This window comes from Rosa rugosa, chromosome 3 (genome assembly GCF_958449725.1).
Source record: "Rosa rugosa chromosome 3, drRosRugo1.1, whole genome shotgun sequence".
Taxonomy (NCBI): Eukaryota; Viridiplantae; Streptophyta; class Magnoliopsida; order Rosales; family Rosaceae; genus Rosa; species Rosa rugosa.
In genome coordinates this window covers 2,283,724-2,302,495 of record NC_084822.1, presented here as the reverse complement: position 1 = coordinate 2,302,495, position 18,772 = coordinate 2,283,724, and the positions used below count along the sequence as shown (strand labels likewise).

General features: G+C 40.2%; 3 protein-coding genes across 3 annotated transcripts; 2 read left to right on the top strand and 1 right to left on the bottom strand.

Moving 5' to 3' along the window:
* The first annotated feature begins 643 nt into the window (after positions 1 to 643).
* Positions 644 to 1,330, top strand: LOC133735439 (dirigent protein 22-like). Its single transcript, XM_062162842.1, has one exon. The coding sequence runs from the start codon at positions 650 to 652 to the stop codon at positions 1,220 to 1,222; it is 573 nt and encodes a 190-aa protein (XP_062018826.1). The 5' UTR covers positions 644 to 649; the 3' UTR covers positions 1,223 to 1,330.
* Positions 1,331 to 11,684: 10,354 nt separating this feature from the next.
* On the top strand, positions 11,685 to 12,469 carry LOC133735300 (dirigent protein 22-like). Its single transcript, XM_062162719.1, has one exon. It carries the CDS (start codon positions 11,736 to 11,738, stop codon positions 12,309 to 12,311), a length of 576 nt encoding a protein of 191 aa, XP_062018703.1. The 5' UTR covers positions 11,685 to 11,735; the 3' UTR covers positions 12,312 to 12,469.
* Positions 12,470 to 13,095: 626 nt separating this feature from the next.
* LOC133740899 (translocase of chloroplast 120, chloroplastic) lies at positions 13,096 to 17,636 on the bottom strand. Its single transcript, XM_062168840.1, has 2 exons — positions 17,484 to 17,636; positions 13,096 to 17,164 (listed from the first exon to the last, which is right to left on the bottom strand). The coding sequence occupies exon 2, from the start codon at positions 17,145 to 17,147 to the stop codon at positions 13,440 to 13,442; it is 3,708 nt and encodes a 1,235-aa protein (XP_062024824.1). The 5' UTR covers positions 17,148 to 17,164; positions 17,484 to 17,636; the 3' UTR covers positions 13,096 to 13,439.
* Positions 17,637 to 18,772: the final 1,136 nt, after the last annotated feature.

The window sequence follows — 18,772 nt, the reverse complement described above, 5'->3', positions numbered from 1 at the left end:
CTTCCGTGAACTAAACGAAACCTAAATGTCTTAGAAAACCTGAATAAGTCTAGCTGTCTAGGCACGTTCGAAAGAAATAGTTGACATCTTATTGAATCACATCTCTTGAATCTGCTTTAAAAAGAAAAACACGTTATATAATCTCAAGCAAAAGATGATATAGTTATTTGCCAGTTGCCATCACCCTAGCTAAGGGATTTCCCTCCATTCCAGGATGATCGCTTCCAAACACAGACCAACAGCAGAACACTATTAAGTTCGTTGCTTTCAAAACACCAGCGGTCCAAATAACTAGTGAAAGAAATACAAACTACTATCACGTTGATGAAAGCTAATAAATTTTGCAGATGTTGAACTAAATAAGCAAAGAGAATGGAAGAGAGACCATTCTATTTCGCCTATGTAAACGAATTTTCAAAGTCACAAAACCCTAAACTATTAAGGTGTTTTTCTTTTCTGTGTCTTTTTTCGTCTCATGCTGCCACTACTTTTCTTCTCCCACTTTCAAAAAGGTGGATAGGTATGAAACATTTGGTAAAATAAGTTGACTACCTACTAAAATAAATTAGACAATAATGTTATTGCTTCCCCAGTTCTCCTATAAAATGCATCCTCGGTCTTGATTTGTTTTGCTCAGCAAGAGAGAAAAATGGAGAAGGTAGTTCCAAAGCTTTTCTTCATAGCTCTGTTCATGTTCATGCCATTACTACACAGTAGTAGCATTGAAGAAAATATAGAATTGGACCAATGGTTTCAGAAGCTCGACAACTCAAAACCGAAGCTGACCCGATTCCACTTCTACTTTCACGACATCATTGCAGGCCCCGGCCAGACATCAGTCATAGCGGTCCCACCACCCAAGACCATCAAGCCATCCACCACCATGTTCGGACAAGTCAGTGTGTTTGACAACCCGCTAACCAAGGGACCCGAACTCATATCCGAGCTTGTAGGCAGGGCTCAGGGGCTATACAGTTACGCGTCCCAAGAAGAATTCAGTCTACTTCAGGCCATGACCATTGTTTTCACCGGCGGCGAAAACAACGGTAGCAGTGTCACTATTTTGGGGCGCAACTCAATGTTTCAATCCCGGCGAGAGTTTCCAATTGTCGGCGGAACTGGTGATTTCCGGTTGGCTCGTGGATTTGCGTCGGCCTCGACCTATATTGCTAATGTCAGTCTTGCTATTGTGGAATATAATGTTACGGTTATACATTATTGAATGAAATAATGAGAATGCCGTGGTACTAGTTTAATAATACTGTTGTTCTGGTAATGTGGTTGGACTAATGCTACTCTTGGTACTCTAGAATATAATGTCATGGTTATACATAATGGAATGAAATAATGAGAATGGCGTGGTCTATTCTCTACTTGTTTAAGAATATCGTTGTTCTTATTCAAAAAAAAAAAAAAAGAATATCGTTGTTCTTTTTTCTTTTTTTTATTGGAATAATATTGTTGTTTTGGTAGGACTTTTAACCGAGAGAATTTGTGGCTTTTGCTGGAGATATGTGGGTATTCTAATGGGTTTGGTTTCTTTATTGAAATTGAAAAACAGATAAACAAGTCCACAAAGAAAAGTTGGGAGATTCTAAACCGACGACTTCCATTGTCTTGCTTAAGACTTTTTACCTCAATAATCTTTGAACTCAGTACTTTTCTAGACTTTGTACCTCAAATAATTTTTAGAATTTCCCCAAAGTTCTCGTTGTAAGTTGAAGTATCAGAAATCCTGAAATGTTGGAGAAATTATGCGAGCATAAAGCTTGATATGATAAGACATATTGGATGCAATAAAATTGAAGGAATGTGTATCGTTCTTTACCTAAAGTTGAAGTAGAACATTCATGAAACAAAGAATGCAGGTAGTGTTTGAATCCAAAATTAACATTTTTTTCCTACAGAAGTGATTCAAAGAGAACGGGCCAATATCCGTGGCCCAAACTATATATTTTCGATAAGCTCGGAATATATTGTTTAGAGGTTAAATAAAGCCTATTTAGAAATCAAGCAACCTCGAGCTAGGCTAATGTGGATATTTATTGATTTACTAGTAATTATCAAGAGATTTGATAATTAATGGTGGTTTATTGCTTGATTACCAAGACTGCAAAATGGGAAGATAAACATGCAAGCTGCATATATGGCTGAGATTACGCGAGCCATGCAAGGTAATTATCAAGTTCCCCATATATTGCAGTCAAGGAAGCGAACGCGAACAATTGGGTAAGGAAACAATCGCCTTGCTCGCGATCATCAAGGAAGGTATATATAATCTTGTTATATATATATATATATAATTGCTCATGCATGGCGGGTCAATTAAGGAAGGCTATCATCAACAAAAAACAACTCTTCAATCAACTAGTCGCACAGATTATCAAAGTCTCTCCGGAGCAAACATACCTTTAACCTAGTTGAAACTAGCGAAGCAAGGGTAACGCCCTCGCAACCCAGCGAAGCTAAAGTCACGCTTTAGCAAACCCATGCTTTCTCCTACATCCCAGTGATTTCTCTGCTTAACCTACAACGTTAAGTATCGATTCGGTGAACGCAAGAGATCACACCACAAATCCTTATCCGTAAGGCGAAAGTCCTTTTCTAAAAGGAATAAGAAAGAATCTGGTGACGAGGTTGGTGCTCTCCTCGTCCACAACGTTTGGATAAGAAGTCAGGTCAAGGGACGCCCCGACGATTACACCCCACAGTGTTGGCACGCTCGCACAATCACAACATCAAAAGAGACTGTTTGCTAGCCAGACTAGTTTTGGAGCCAAACAGGTAGTATAATCCCATCTCAGCTACTCCAAGTCGTACCCCCTTTGTCTTCAATGATTAAGACAATACAGCATCAATAACCTAAACCGGAAGCATCAATTCGAAGGTATACAACCTTCATTTTCATGGACGTTAACCCTTTGACAGACTCGATCATAAGGGAATTCCAAATAATGATCCAAACATCGGAATAAGAAACAAGCATTTGCGCACTAAATCAACTAATAGAATTCTTGGAAAACCTGAACAAGGTTTCCAACATCTAATTGAAGCACAACTCTTAAATCTAATCCGGAAAGAAAAACATGATATATAATCACGAGCAAAAAAATGCCCTAACTTCAAGCTTGCCCTTGAACTCCCTCAACATGCTGGAATGTTGATAGTGTCTCTTAAGAAGATCGAGAAAGGTGGGACGTCCAATTGAAGCTCGTAACAAACCAAAAGTTGAGGATCTAAATTCCTTGAAGTCGAAGTCTGCATCATCTATGGTGGGGGCATAGAAAAGGAAGAAGAGAATGTTCAGTTCAGCTAGTGGAGTGAAGCGTGCTTTGAAAATGGTTGATGACAAGGCCGATGCTACTCCGGTGGAGGAGGATACGACAATGGTGCCAGCTAGTACTGATCCTGGGGAAGCCCCTTCTGAGTAGGGAAGTCCTATGGTTTTTTAAATAAGTTAGGGCATACTTCATTCTTAAACCCTAGCATTATCTTGGTTACTTGTGTTTCATGTTAGGGTAATTGCATGTAGGTTGCTTTAGGATAGCTTTACATAACTCAATATTAACATACCCTGCAAAGGGTGGGTCATGATATGTTGTTAACTACATTTACTCTTTTTTTTGAAGTGAATGTGGATTTCATTGACGCATGCCAAGATGGCCATTACATATCCTTCTGCTGCCTTCAACAAGACAGATCAAGAAGTTGTAGCAAAACTACTGTGATACATAGAAATAGACCACCTATATTCGAACTAACCGCTTACTTAAAGTGAGCCTATAAACTATGGATAAAATGGAGACATAGAATATAGGCCCCTACCACAAAGGGGTGTTTGGTTCCTAATACAAGGGAACTTAGTGTAATTAGACAAAAAAGCTAAAAACATAGAGTTGGGCCAAGGGCCTAAACCCTAGCCCAATTGAGAAACCAGGGTCAAACCCCAGCCCATAAACTCAAAGCCCAAATAGGATGCCATCAGCAAAGGTCCACCCAAGGCCCAATAGCCTGGTCCGGTCCAGTCCACCTGCCAGCCAAACTCCATCCCCGTCGTACAGACCAGCCAGCCAAACTCCGTTCGCCGTACGCCGCCACGACCAGCACCGTTCCAATCTACGCCCCACGATCCACCTCATGCGACCCAAACCCCACAGAACACGCCACCACGACCTGCACCGCTCGATCCGCACCGCCACAAGCATACCGTCGACAACCCAAACCCGCACGAGCCATGTCGCCTCGGAGAAACCAAACCCTGAGCCACCGCCAAACAACAGATCAATGACGCCGACATCAGGGTTCGATCGCCAGATCTGCTAGCACAATCGCCATCTCTGCCTCCATCCCAGTCGGACCATCCACAAGCCCCGAGCAAAACCCCCATCAGATGCCATCCCATGAGCAATAGTACATTCAATACCCGTCCGGCAGCCAACCTCATGACGACGACAAGGCCAAAGGCCAGCCGATGCGCCCAGGCGCCGCCGGACGAGGATGATTGCCCAGAACAAAAACCGGCCTTTAGGGTTCCCTCGAGAGAGAGAGCCTTCGAATATACCGAACCATTGCTCCCATATTAACTACATTTACTCTTAATGGATTGACACCCTTCCAAAATAAATAAAATAAAATAAAATCAGTTATTTTTGAAAATTGATTAAAATATCTCAAAAACATATTATTACTTTACTCACTTAACTTATATAACGTCTTACATTTTGGTAATTTCATCTTTGCCAATTAAAAATAGTCACGTAATTGGCCAGTTAAGATCAAGGTACAGAATTTTGATTTTGATTTTGATTAAAATTTCCATATGTATCGAAATTTTCAAGTGTCGATTGAGATTCTGACAAATATAGGTTAAAAATATTTTAAATAGTAGTTTCTTATTGTTTAAGCACGAATTTACCAATTTTCAAAATTGAGTGAACTAAGTTACATTTTTAAAAGTGAGTTAAGTATTACATTGGTGAAAGCCAAGTGAAGAAGGTGTGACCTTTTGCCTTCAGAAATTTTGAAGTGGATTTGGGTGATGAAAGTTGAAGTTCTCTAACACCCATTCCAACCCATCTAGATGAAAGTTCTAAATATTACTGTTGATGGAAATTTTATGCAAGATAAAAGCTGGATATGATGAAACCATCCGACCTACCAAAATTTTTTCTTGCATATTAGATGAAATAGGGTAAGTGTATTATATAATCTTTCCCTAACGTTTTTTTTTTTTTTAAAACCCCACCCCATTCCCACCCTTGATGGGGCTCGAACTCCTGACCTCTTATATATGAGACCAAAGCCTTACCACCCCACCAAACACACACACCCATCTTTCCCTAACGTTTAGAACATTCATGAAATAAATAATGCGGGTAGTATAATCCCTAATCCCATCTCAGCTGCTCCAAACGCCTGTCCCCTCGTCTTCAATGATTAAGACAATACATCATCAATACCCTAAACCAAAAGCATCAATTTGAAGGGATGATGTTAACCTAGGGCCGCCACTTGGTTTGGTAATTACCAAACCGACCCGAATACCAATCGATATTTTAGGTTTCGTAAATTGACTTTTTGGTAATCGAGACTGATAAAACCGAAATAAAAAATTACCGAAAAAGTTAGTTTGGTTTTGGTAAATACCAAATCTACCGATTATCTAAATATTAGCTTTATATATTATGGTTTTCAACACATACAAGTATATTAAGAATTTTATAATAGTATGAACATTACTATATATACTACATTAATAGTAACCACGTGGTGTGGTGTGTTGGTCGAGCGGCCTAGTCTGGAACCCCCAGATCTAGCGTTCAAATCACAGCTCCACCCCGTGGCCAGCAGATTTGAGGGACCTAGGTTGATTAAACACCAAGGTTCATGCGTCTGCGGTGCAGTGATTAGTCCGGCTACGCGGGGATACACTGCATGAGGGTGTGTGTGTGGTTACTACTGTCGTCCAAACCTCAAAAAAAATACTACATTAATAGTACATGTATTTTAAGTAACCTAGTCCAAGATGGTTAAATAACCTAGTTTTATTGAAAATGGCTAAAATTTGATGTCATATATACAAAAAGAAAGCTATGATTAGTAGATGAATACGAAATTTACGACTATAAAATTGAAAAACCTAATTTTGTTCATTCTAATTTATATTACAAAAAATTATTATATTACAAAGAATTATTTGTTCTAAAATTAGTAATACCGAAAACCGAAATACCGAATTTGGTAGATATGATTAAAAACTGAAAATTTTGGTTGGTAATTGGTAACTCAATTTTAATACTAAAAGCTTTGGTTTTGAAGTTGGTAATACCTATAACCGATTCGAACAGACCGAATGACAGCCCTATGTTAACCCTTTGGCAGACTCAAAAGGGAATCCCAAATTATAACGATCCAAGCATTTAAGAAAATAGGCAGTCTTTCCTCACTAAATGTCTTAGAAAACCAAAATAAGCTAGCTGTCTAGGCACGTTCAAAGAAAGAGCTTACATCTAATTGAAGCACAACTCTTGAATCTGCTTTAAAAAGAAAAACATGATATATAATCTCAAGCAAAATATAACATAGTTATTTGCCATCACCCTGGTTAGGGGATTTCCCTCCATTCCAGGATGATGGCTTCGAAACACAGACCACTAGCAGAACACTATTAAGTTCGTTGATTTCAAAACTCCTGCGGTCCAAATAACTAGTGAAAGAAATACAAACTACTATCACGTTGATGAAAAGCTAATAAATTTTGCAGATGTTGAACTAAATAAAGCAAAGAGAATGGAAGAGAGGCCATTCTATTTCGCCTATGTAAACGAATTTTTCAACCACACAGACAAAATTTATCTTTACCAATCAGGTTTGTTCTCTGAGCTTTCTTATTTCAATTGGTTACAATTGTTGTCTTCTTTTAATATCAATTTAGTTGATCATTGTTGTTTTGAGGACTATCTGACTACTGTTATTGTGGGTGAGTTGCCCTACACCAAGGAATCATGGGGTTTTGTTTATGCAAGCTTCTATCAAGCCAAGACAAATTCTGGAAATCCTGCTAACAAAAAGAATGACTTAGCTATTTACTGTAGCAATGATTTTAGTATTTTGGACAAAAGTGATTTTGAGTTGTTTCGCTTTTGTACTACTGGAACATGTGGAAATGCTATACTTGGTAATCCTAATTGGGTGTTTGTTGGTTTTGCTTTCATAAATCATAAGGAACGGATTAAAGATTTGATAGTTAATATGGCTAATGCTATTATGATCAATACGGAGGGTGGCACCTCCTTAAATTTTAATCTTGAGTAATGAAGATACTCTCATGGAATAGCCGGGGGAGTGCCTGGGAGGGCTTTGTGGCACAAACCCATTTCTATGTTGCTTGTTTTGATGTTGATGTTCTTTGTATTCTGGACACAAAGGCTTCTTCTTCTTCCATTGTCAATAAACTTAAGAACCTTCCATTTGATAGTTCTTATGCTATTTCAGCCTTAGGGCAATGTGGTGGTTTGGTGATTCTTTGGAAATCAAATTTAGTTAAAGTCGATGTGATTGAACCTCATGATCGATTTATCCATTGTCTTATTAAGGATTTGGTCACTACTAAGTCTTATTATACAACTTTTGTCTATGTCTATCCCCAAAAAGATAGACAAGCTGGGCTTTGGAATGATCTTGCTCATTTACAACCCCCCCCCCCCCCCCCCCCAATAATGAAAGTTGGGTACTGATGGGAGACTTCAACATCATTACTAGCCTTGATGAAAAACTTGGTGGGAGCCAAGTAGTCACCAATTATATGCTCAATTTCTGTGATTTTTTAAACAATGAAAATCTTTTCTCCTTGAGAGCTTCTGGACTCCCTTATACTTGGACAAACAAACATGAAGATGATTCCATTATTTTCGAGAGATTGGATAGGGCATGTGTTAACACATGCCTTCTCAATGACTGTCCAGATATTAAGTTGGAAAACCTTCCAATTATTGGGTCTGATCATGGACCTATTTGTCTAACGCTCAATAACGTGAAGAAAAAGAAAAATAGATCCTTTAAATTTGAAGCAATTTGGCTCTCACATAAGGAGTTTAAACCTTTGGTTGAAAATATTTGGAACCAAAAACTCAATACTAATCCTTTATTGAATTTTGTTACCATTGCAGGTCATTTCTCTGGTCTAGCTCAAAGCTGGAACAAAAATGTCTATGGAAATCTCTTCAGGAAGCTAGAGGATCTAAATGAAAGGAGTAATCTTATTCAACAGCAGTTAATGACTTCACCTATGTCTAACTACTTGAAAGAGCAGGATCTTCAAGTCAGAGAAGAGCTTTTGAAACTTTATAAAGATGAGGAACTATTTTGGGCTCAGAAGGCTAAGGCTAACTGACTCAAATTAGGAGACAGGAACACTAGATTCTTCCAAGCTCAGGCCAATATTAGGAAGAAATCTAACTTGATAACACGAATTCAAGATGGCTCTGGAAATTGGGCAACTACAGACCATGACATTGCTGATATTCTCATCCATGATTTTAAAAAGAGATTCCATCTTGATAATATCCCTAATAGGGACTCCTTACATGATTTTATTGACATTATTGAGCCATGCATTAATCACTCTGACAATGAGCTTTTGAACAAACAGGTCACAGATGAGGAAATTCTAGAAGCTGTTAAAGCTATTGGACCACTTAAAGCACCTGGTCCAGATGGGTTGCATGCCTCCTTCTATCAAAATTGTTGGAATGAAGTTAAGGATACAATCATCCCCATGGTTAAAGGTATTTTTATTGATAGTAATTCTCTACACCTAATTAACCATACTAATATTGCTTTGATTCCCAAAATTGATAATCCTACTAAAGTAAATGATTTTAGGCCTATAAGCCTCTGTAATGTCTCTTATAAAATTATCTCCAAAATTCTTGTTAAAAGGTTAAGACCTCTGCTAGAAAAGTGTATTTCAAAAAATCAAGGAGCTTTTGCTCCAGGAAGGGCCATCCAGGATAATATCCTGATTGCACATGAAATCTTCTCGGACTTCCAAAAAAAGAAAGGAAGAGCTGGTGCTTTGGCACTCAAGTTGGACCTTGAAAAAGCCTATGATTTCCTAAACTGGGATTATATCTCCCAATGCCTCAAGAGGTTTGGTTTTCATGATACTTGGATTAAGCTTGTTTTAAATTGTATATCTTCTGTCTCTTTCTCAATTATAGTTAATGGTAGTCCCTCTGGTTGGTTCAAACCAACTAGAGGTATTAGACAGGGTGACCCCCTCTCACCCTATATTTTTATCTTAGTTATGGAGCCTCTAATAAGGCACCTAAATGCTCTAGCTATCAACCATAAGTCACAAGTTGGCCTTCTATCTTCACCACGTGGTTTTAGAATTTCTAACCTCATGTTTGCTGATGACTGTCTAATTTTTGCTAAGGCTACTAAGAAAGGAGCAAGGAACATTTCAAAAATTCTTAACCTCTTTGCTGGTGCTTCAGGTCAGAAAATCAATTATCATAAATCTTCTCTCTATTTTTCTCCAAATGTCAATTCTAGTCTCAAAAATGATATTGTAAATATTCTGAACATTCAGCAAAAGGCTACAATAGGTAAGTATTTGGGTATCCATAATGTTATTTTTTGGAAGGATTCTATCAATGCAAAAGAACTTTTACTTAAATTATCAAATAAGTTGTCTGGGTGGAAGAAAGGAACACTCTCAAGGGCAGGTAGGCTAACCCTTATTAAATCTAATATTGCTGGTATGTCCAATCACATTATGTCTTGTTTTAAATGTCCAAAGAAGTTGACCAACAATATTGATAAACAAGTTAGATCCTTTTTCTGGGGCTCAGACATGAAATGTGCTCCTGTTGCTTGGGAGCAAGTGTGCCAACCCAAGTCAACAGGTGGCTTGGGCATTAGACCTTCAGCTTATTTTAATAATGCAGCTATAGCTAAGCTAGCTTGGAAAATTATTAATGATAAGGATAACTGGTGGTCACAAATTATGAGAAGAAAGTATCTAAGAAAGGTTACTTTTTTCCAGGCCAAGAAGAGACAGAAGAACTCTATTGCTTGGAATGGTGTCTTGGATGCAAGAGACCTGATCATGAAAGGAATGAGGTGGAGTATAGGCAATGGTAAGAATATTAAATTTTGGACTTTTAATTGGGCCTTTGATTGTCATTTACTTGATTTCATTCCTGATGATAGAAGGAATACGATTAACCTAGAAGAATCAGTGGCTGAGTATATTATTAATGGTAAATGGGATACGGCAAAGCTTGCTTCTGTTCTAGACCCTAATATTGTGAAGCAGATTCTTGGCATTCCTTTACCTGTTTGTGAGCAGGAAGATGAATATATTTGGGGTCCCTCCTCAAATGGTAGATTTTCTATTAAATCTGCTACGTGGCTGCAATATGATCATCTTCGTAAGCATAGCCAATCCGAGTTAATTAATAAGCTCTGGAAGCTTAATGTTCAACCAAAAATTAAAATCTTTGGTTGGCTGTTACTTAGAGGAAGACTCAAAACTAGGGACAGACTGTCCAGGTTTGGGATTATTAATGATAACTCGTGTCTTCTCTGTAATAGAGATAATGAGACTGCTGATCATTTGTTTGGCTATTGCGAATTCACTAAGGAAGTGTGGAGGTTGGCAAACATTAACACCCCAGTAGACTGGGAGGAAGGATATCTCAAAGTTTTTGAGGAACTTTTTTTACTACAACCTTACAATGCTGATCTGTTTGCAAAGATTATTACTTTATGCTGGCAGGTTTGGAAGACTAGAAATGATGTTATTTTCAGAGTAGCTTCTGTCAATCCTATGTCAATTGTTATGTCCATTGAAGCAATAATGAAAAGCTTTGCTGATTTTAACACTAGTACTAGTGGAGCAAAAACTTCAAACCTTTCAACCACAATTAAGTGGTCTGCTCCTCCTAGTTCTTTTGTTAAAATCAATTTTGATGGCTCAGTTAGAAGAGATTCAGCTGCTAGTGGTTTTGTTATCAGAGACCATAATGGAAGACCAGTTATTGCTGCAACCAAGAGTGTTGGCAATTCTTCTACCCCTGTTGCAAAAGCTACTGCACTCAGGGATAGTCTAATTGCGGCCAAAGACAAAGGTTTTACAAGAGTTGAAGTTGAAGGAGACTCAAAGCTGGTTATTGATGCAGTTACTGGAATGGTGATTCCACCGTGGAGGCTTCTCAAATTGATTGAAGACATTAGAACCATTGCAGCTTCCTTTTCTCAAATTACCTTTAAGCATATCTATAGGGAAGCAAACTTTGTAGCTGATGCTATTGCAAATTTAGGACATGATGTTGTTTCTCCTATGTCTTGGAGTGATAGGGTCCCAAATGAGGCTGCTAGAGCTTTAATGTTTGATGTTGTAAACTTTGGTTGCCCAAGAGGCTTCCTTCTTTAAATAGTTTTTCTTTTCTTATCAAAAAAAAAAAAAAAACCACACAGACAAAACCCTAAACTATTAAAGTGTTTTTCTTTTCATTTGTCTCTTTTTTTGTCTCATGCATCAGTAGGCCACTACTTTTCTTCTCCCACATTCAAAAGAGGATTCATAGCATCAGTAGGTATGAAACATTGGGCAAAATAAGTGAACTACCCATTAAAAATAATAAGACAATAATGTTATTGATTCCCCAGTCCTCCTATAAAATGCATCCTCGGTCTTGATTTGTTTTGCTCAGCAAGAGTGAAAAATGGAGAAGGTAGTTCCAAACCTTTTCTTCATAGCTCTGTTCATGTTCATACCATTACTAGGGCACTGTAGCAGCATCGAAGAAAATAGAGAATTTGACCAATGGTTTCAGAAGCTCGACAACTCAAAACCCAAGCTGACCCGATTCCACTTCTACTTTCACGACATCGTTTCAGGCTATGGCCAGACATCATTCGTAGTGGTTCCACCACCCAAGATCATCAAGCCATCGACCACCTTGTTCGGACAAGTCAACATGTTTGACAACCCACTAACCAAGGGACCCGAACTCACGTCCGAGCTTGTAGGTAGGGCTCAGGGGCTATACAGTTTCGCGTCCCAAGAAGAGCTCTGTCTACTTATGGCCATGACCATTGTTTTCACCAGCGGCAAACACAACGGTAGCGGTGTCACTATTTTGGGGCGCAACGCAGTGTTTCAATCCCGGCGAGAGTTTCCAATTGTCGGCGGAACTGGCGATTTCCGGTTGGGCCGTGGATTTGCGTCAGTCTCCAGCTATTTTGTTAATGCTACTCTTGGTATTCTGGAATATAATCTTATGGTTATACAATATTGAATGAAATAATGAGAATGGCGTGGTCTATTCTCTACTTTTTTTAATAATACTGTTGTTCTGGTAGGGACTCTGCCGAGAAAATTAGTGGCTTTTGCTGGAGATATGCGAGTATTCTAATGGGTTTTTTATTGAAATTGAAAAAGAGATAAACAGGTCCACAAAGATAATTTTACCGACGACTTCATTGTGTTGCTTAAGAATTTTTACCTCAATAATTTTTGAAGTCGGTATTTTTCTAGACTTTGTACCTCAAATATATTTTTACAATTTCCCCAAGTTCTCGTTGTCTTCAATGATTAAGACAATACAGCATCAATAACCTAAACCGTAAGCATCAATTCGAAGGCATACAACCTTCATTTCCACGGACGTTAACCCTTTGATAAGACTCGACTCATAAGGGAATTCCAAATAAAGATCCAAGCATAGGAATAAGAATGTCTTAAATCACTAAATCAACGGACAGAATTCTTAGAAAACCTGAACAAGGCTTCCAACATCTAATTGAAGCACAAATCTTAAATCTGCTCCGGAAAGAAACATATGCTATACAATCACAAGAAAAAGATGACATAGTTATTTGCCATCACCCAGGCAAAGGGATTTCCCTTTGTGGGAAGCAGCAAAAGTCCAGGATGATGGATTCGAAAAACAGAAGATTATTAAGCTCGTTCCTTTCAAAACACCTGCAATTCAATAACTAGTGAAAGAAATACAAACTAATATCAAGTTGATGAAAAGCTAATAAACTGAGCAGATGTTGAACCTGTATATGCAAAGAGAATGGAAGAGATGCCTGATTCTATTTTGCCTATATAAACGAATTTTCACACCCATACAGAGAATAAAGACAGGCCAGATTCAAGAATAAGCAACATTGGGTCCAGTACCTTAACAAGAACAAAAATTTACCAACTGCCAGTATCTAATTAAGAAGCTCAAAAATCTCACTATGATCAATAGAAACACTTCCAGATTGATATGGATAGAAACCAGCAGCATAGTATCACTCACTTGTGGTGAACCATCACATTATGACCTCCTTGCTCAATCTTGCTGACGACCTATTTCCGCAAGGCTGCTGCTTCGCAATTATTGATCTAATTTTCATCATTGTCCCTACTGCAACTATTCAGGGTAAGTGAACAACTTTCTAAGCAGCGGAATGAGACCAATCAAAGCTATTTGAAGCTGTTCTGAACTATTTAAGCGGATGCTCAGTTGTCCTGCTCCCCTATTATTTAAATTGGCACGACCTATAAGGTTTGTATGTCGACCAACTGGAATCTGAGTCTGTATATTACCTCCAATAGCAAGATCTCCATGCCAATCCATCACAGAGAGCCCAAAAGTTGATAGTGAACGACCCAGCGGATGATCTTTGTCTCTTAACTGAGCCTCCAAACTACCACCATAAGCAATGTCCCCACGAGCAGTCATTGCACCACCCGTCATAACCAACCGGAACCGTTTATGAGGAATAAATTTGTCTTCAATTTTCAACCCAGCTGATAGAGCATCACCTAAGAGGGTGACCGAGACACCAGCACTTGCTTTATTCGTCCTAAAATTACTGAACCTAGTGTCGCCTCGTAGAGTATAAGCCAAGTCCTTTCCAACAGTCTGCATTTCAAGTCCTACCGAACTTGCCTTCCCTTCCCCATGCTTTACTGAACTAGCTAGTTCCATTTGGACGTTGGCATCCTTCTTATCTTTGGTGACCTGGCCAGAAAATGATAAGGGTATTTTGCCATTTAAGACAAACAATCTTTCTGCATTTATGCCCTCATAACCAACGTCATGATCCCAACCATGAGTTTCTAGAACAGGTCTTACAAGCCACTGGTTGGAAGAATCTAAATATCGATAACGATGAGTGGGATTATCAGAATCAAAGGAAGCAGGCAAGGGCAAATCTGGCATGGGAACTGGTACAGATGCTGCACTTGCACTTTCTTCCTCTACAGTTTCACCATAATCACTTGGCAGATCCTTTGCTGCAGCTGCCATTTTTTTCATCAACTTTCGTCGCTTTTTCTCCTCCTTCAACTGTTTCTTCATAAAAAGCTTTTCTCTATACTCCAACTCATCGAAATATGCCTTTTTCTGAGCTTTAGAGAGTTTCTCCACCTGGGCCTTAGTCAAACGTTTGAATGGTGGTAATTCATCAAATTCTGATTCATCTTCAGAATCTGAAGACTCATCCAGATCATCATCTACGCCATCATCATCATCACCAAATTGATCCTCAGGCAGCTTCAACTGCGGTTTTGACTGGAGGAGGGAGGAAAGAAGGAAAGGTAATGGAGGTGGCCTAGATCGAGGTGCAAAAGGTCTTCCAGGAGGACTGTCTTGCAACTTCAATAGTGCATTAGCTTCAGCAAGGATTTTGGATGCAAAAGAGAGCAATAACAAATGAGGCTTCCAAACCTGACCATTTGGCAAGACTCTCTGGCCAGCCCGATTGGTCCTGCAAGCAGAGTGGTTCTCTACTAAGGAAACAGGATTCATAAGGCGCATATCCCCAGCCGCCTGACGAATGGCTTGCTGGACAACATGAGATCGTTGAGTGACGAACATGTCATAACTAGAAGCAGCGCCATTTGGGCCCTCGGGCGGAGCTGACGCAGCATGAGTCAGAACCACAATTGCATTGAACCATATAGTCGCCCCAAAAATCTCTGTGATTGTGCGCAAGAGTGGCATGTCACTGAAATCCCTGCTCTGCATGTCCAACCTATCAAGATACAAAACAATATCTGGAGGTGTTTTCTTGATAAAGCGCTTAGCAGCGAGCAGAATCTTCTCATTCTGACGCTGGTCCGACCAGGAAGGTAGAAGCCCAGGTGTGTCAATGACTCGTACCTTAATCCCCTGCACAGTACCCACGACATCCTGAACCTTCTTTGTCCCCATCTGAAAAGCATCAGTATTGAACTTCACTTCATCAAATATAGAATTGATGGTGGCACTTTTACCAACTCCTGACTTTCCAAGAACCATAATTGTACAAGAGAAATCAAGGGGTTCATTCCCAGATGCCTCTAGCTGCTCCGCCATAGCACTTGCACGGTCGAAACTAAAGGCACCAACACGACCCCCACTTCTCCCATGCAGCTGCTCAGCTAACCCCAGTCTGTACAAGACCTGAGCCACAACAACATTATGTGGAGTCTGCCCAAGCCTATGCGAAAGCCGCAAAAATTTTACTCTGATCATCTGAAGCTTTTCACGAGTCTCATCCGACTCCTCCGCCTCTCCATTAATGGGATCCTCAATTTGCTGGTTTTGCACATGAGATACGGTACCATTTACCCGAGGCTGCTGTACCGCCCTAGGTGCATGTTCCAAAAGGGGGGCGGCACGCCCAAGGCCAGCTGGACGAGCGGGAAGGGGAGTTGGATTTGTAGAATTTCCAGAGGTACCATGAGCTGGTGCATGCTGGACCTCCTGCACTCTATTCATTCTGTTGCTACTCTTCTCTACATGATTGTTTTCTTTCTTTTCAGGCTCCTCAGGCGCAGCACCATTGTTGCAAACTACATGAGCAACCTCATCAGCTGGCTGAGGTTCATCATCTTTGATATTCTCTGATCTCGAAACAGTGCTACCAACCTGAATCTTCTCTGTGTCCTCAGGTGCAGAACTTTTAGAAACAGCTGAGCCTGCCATTTCAGATGCTACAGGACTTTCTACCCCTGACAACTGTTGTTCAGATGAAATGCCTCTAAGTTCAGATGTTTCCACATCATGCTCCAAACCAAGCCCAGAAGAAACACTTTTCACTTTCATTGAATCTTGGTCTCCTGCATCTGTACAAGTCATAGTAGCTCTCAGTTCTTCAACTTTATTATCCACTTGCCTTGCTTCAGTGACAAATATAGCATTATTTGAGTCAGTACTCTCACATTCTGTATGCTCTGGATCCATATTTCTCTCTTGCAATTCCACACCCTTATCATCTTCAAGCTTCAAAGTAACACCAACAGAAGTATCTACCACATCCACAGTCTTATCATCCAGATTATCTGTACTCAAGATATTCTCCTTTATTTCCTCAACATTTCCAGCTTCCTTCAAATTTTCCATATTAGATTCAGTTACTGGAGCAGAATCAAGATTAGCACCCTCGTTCTCCAATTTTTCATCTGTGGCCACTACTTCCAAAACTAAGTTATCCTGGTCGACCTTCTCAGACTTCCCATTCTCAGCAACCTCAACAGTCTTCCCATCAACCTCGTCCACATCAGTCAAAATTGGTATTTCTCCACCCGCACCGATCCCTGAAACCTCATTTGCTGCATCCAACAACCCATCATTCGTCAATCCATTTGATTTAGAATCGTGCTTCTCACACTTCACATGGTCAGCCTCATCCCCACCTGTCGAAACTGCTACTTGTCCATCAGCACCAACCTCCGAGACATCTTTTACCGCATCTTCTAGGCTACCCACCAACTCTTCATCTGCCACTACCCCCTTCAAATCACCAGTCTCTGATTCCTTCACGGTCTCTTCCACAACAACACTACCAGTCCCCGCAACCCCATCAACACTATCCCCACCCGCCATTTTTTCTACTTCCTCCCCACCGTTCTCCACAGCCTCCTCCTCCTTGCTCTTCTCAGCCTCATCCAGAACCTCAATCGCCTCTTCAAAATCCTCCGCACGAGGACTGTCGCCAACAGTCCCGGTCTCTATCGCCTCCTCGAAAACCTCTTCCTCCACATCATCCTTGACTCCATTAGAATCCTCTACAACCCTCTCCTCAACAACCTCAGCCTTATTCTCACCCACCGTCTGAGACCCACCTAAAATCCCATCACCATTTTCCATCCCAAATCTTCAAAACCCTAGATTCACCAAAACCCAGCAAAAAAAAAAACTCAAATCACCAAAAGCTCAACAAACAAAATAAAGAACCAATCTTTATCCCAGCCCCTAATCATAAACCCAATCAAAACACAACCCCAAGACCAAATTTCACTACCCAATTACCACTACGTATTTATAATCGATTAATCAATACAATAATTGAAACAAACCACCGCAAGATCGTGACTTTGATTCATTAGGGTTTATCAAAAACAAAACCAATCCCAAAAAAAAAAATGAATAAATGCAAAAAAGAAAAAAATGGTTATCAAATATGAAATAGCAGAGAGAGCTTACCAGGTTTTCTGGGTGCCACAGAGAAAAAGGCCCTGCCTTGGACTCGTTTCCAGAGAGAGAGATTGAGAGAGAGAGAGAGAGACTGAGGATCTTCTTTTTTCTTATGCTTTACTTTCAGAGCAGAGTAATTAAGGATAAGAGTCTCATCAGACGGTCAACTAATTTTCTGGGGTTTTGATCCGACGGTAAGGACTGTTGCATTGGTATCATCGTGAAAGACGCCAATCGGGGTGACGTGGACGGAAACTAGAAAAAGGGTTCGCTGTTGCCCATGCCCCAATTTTGAGGGTTTCGCACGTGTGGAATCGACGGCTGAGGGAAGTCACGTGACCTCTGATTACATCCGTTGATTTTGATGTTTGCTTGGACATTTTTGTTAGCGATTGTTGTCACGTGATGGTCACGTGGGAAGTTTTTGAGGAGAGGAGAGGAGAGGAGAGGGGAGGGGAGCCCCAAGGGCCAACGCATGTTGCACGAGATCCTTTATTATCTTGGTTATGCCATAATTTTCTTGGGTTGTTGGATTTCTAATTAAAAATGTACTTCCTTGGGGCAAATGATTTCTCGAGTTGCCAAAGAAAGATAAACGTTTTTGGGCAAGTAAAATGTACATACCTCCAACAATATGGAGTATTTGCTATCTCACCAAGCATAAGTAACACCCTCTTTGGGACATCCACAAGCCATGGTGAGGCCCAACCGAGACTTGCATCTTGTAGCCCTATGTTCAAGCTACGCTACGGTATCCGGAAGTCTCAAATCCGTCGCCGGGAAGCCACATTTCCGGCCTTGCAAAGTTGCCCTCACAAACTAGGCTTTCTACACTAGAATAGTTATCTTTGCTTGTCCCACATCGAAAACCATGTAAAGGAATAGCACTCCTTCACCTATAAAAGGAACTCTCCTCCCACTTAGAAAGACATTCCATTACAATCCATCCCATTACATCTTTTGTAATCCCTTTGGGCCGCAAGGCCTGAACACACTAGTTAAACATTCAAGTAGACGTAGTTTCCCGCTAAGGCGGAGACGAACCACTATACATCTTGTGTCACTCTCTCTCTCTCTCTCCCTCTCTTTCTAAAGCTAACTAGAGACCCCCTCGGTCACTAACGTTAACATAAAAGAAAAATGAAGAAAAAAAAGGAAAAGGAACACCCATCTTATTCGACTCGTTCTACTCTCAGCTAGGGGTGGGTTCGGTTCCGATCGGTTCGGTTCCGAGCCTAAACCGAAAACCGAACCGAATTTAGGTTCGGTGCGGTTCGGTTCGGTTTTTGCGTTTTGAG

What these genes read in the sequence shown, in the direction of transcription:
- LOC133735439 (XM_062162842.1), top strand. Translation starts at nt 650, where the DNA reads ATGGAGAAGGTAGTTCCAAAGCTTTTCTTCATAGCTCTGTTCATGTTC.
- LOC133735300 (XM_062162719.1), top strand. Translation starts at nt 11,736, where the DNA reads ATGGAGAAGGTAGTTCCAAACCTTTTCTTCATAGCTCTGTTCATGTTC.
- LOC133740899 (XM_062168840.1), bottom strand. Translation starts at nt 17,147, where the DNA reads ATGGAAAATGGTGATGGGATTTTAGGTGGGTCTCAGACGGTGGGTGAG.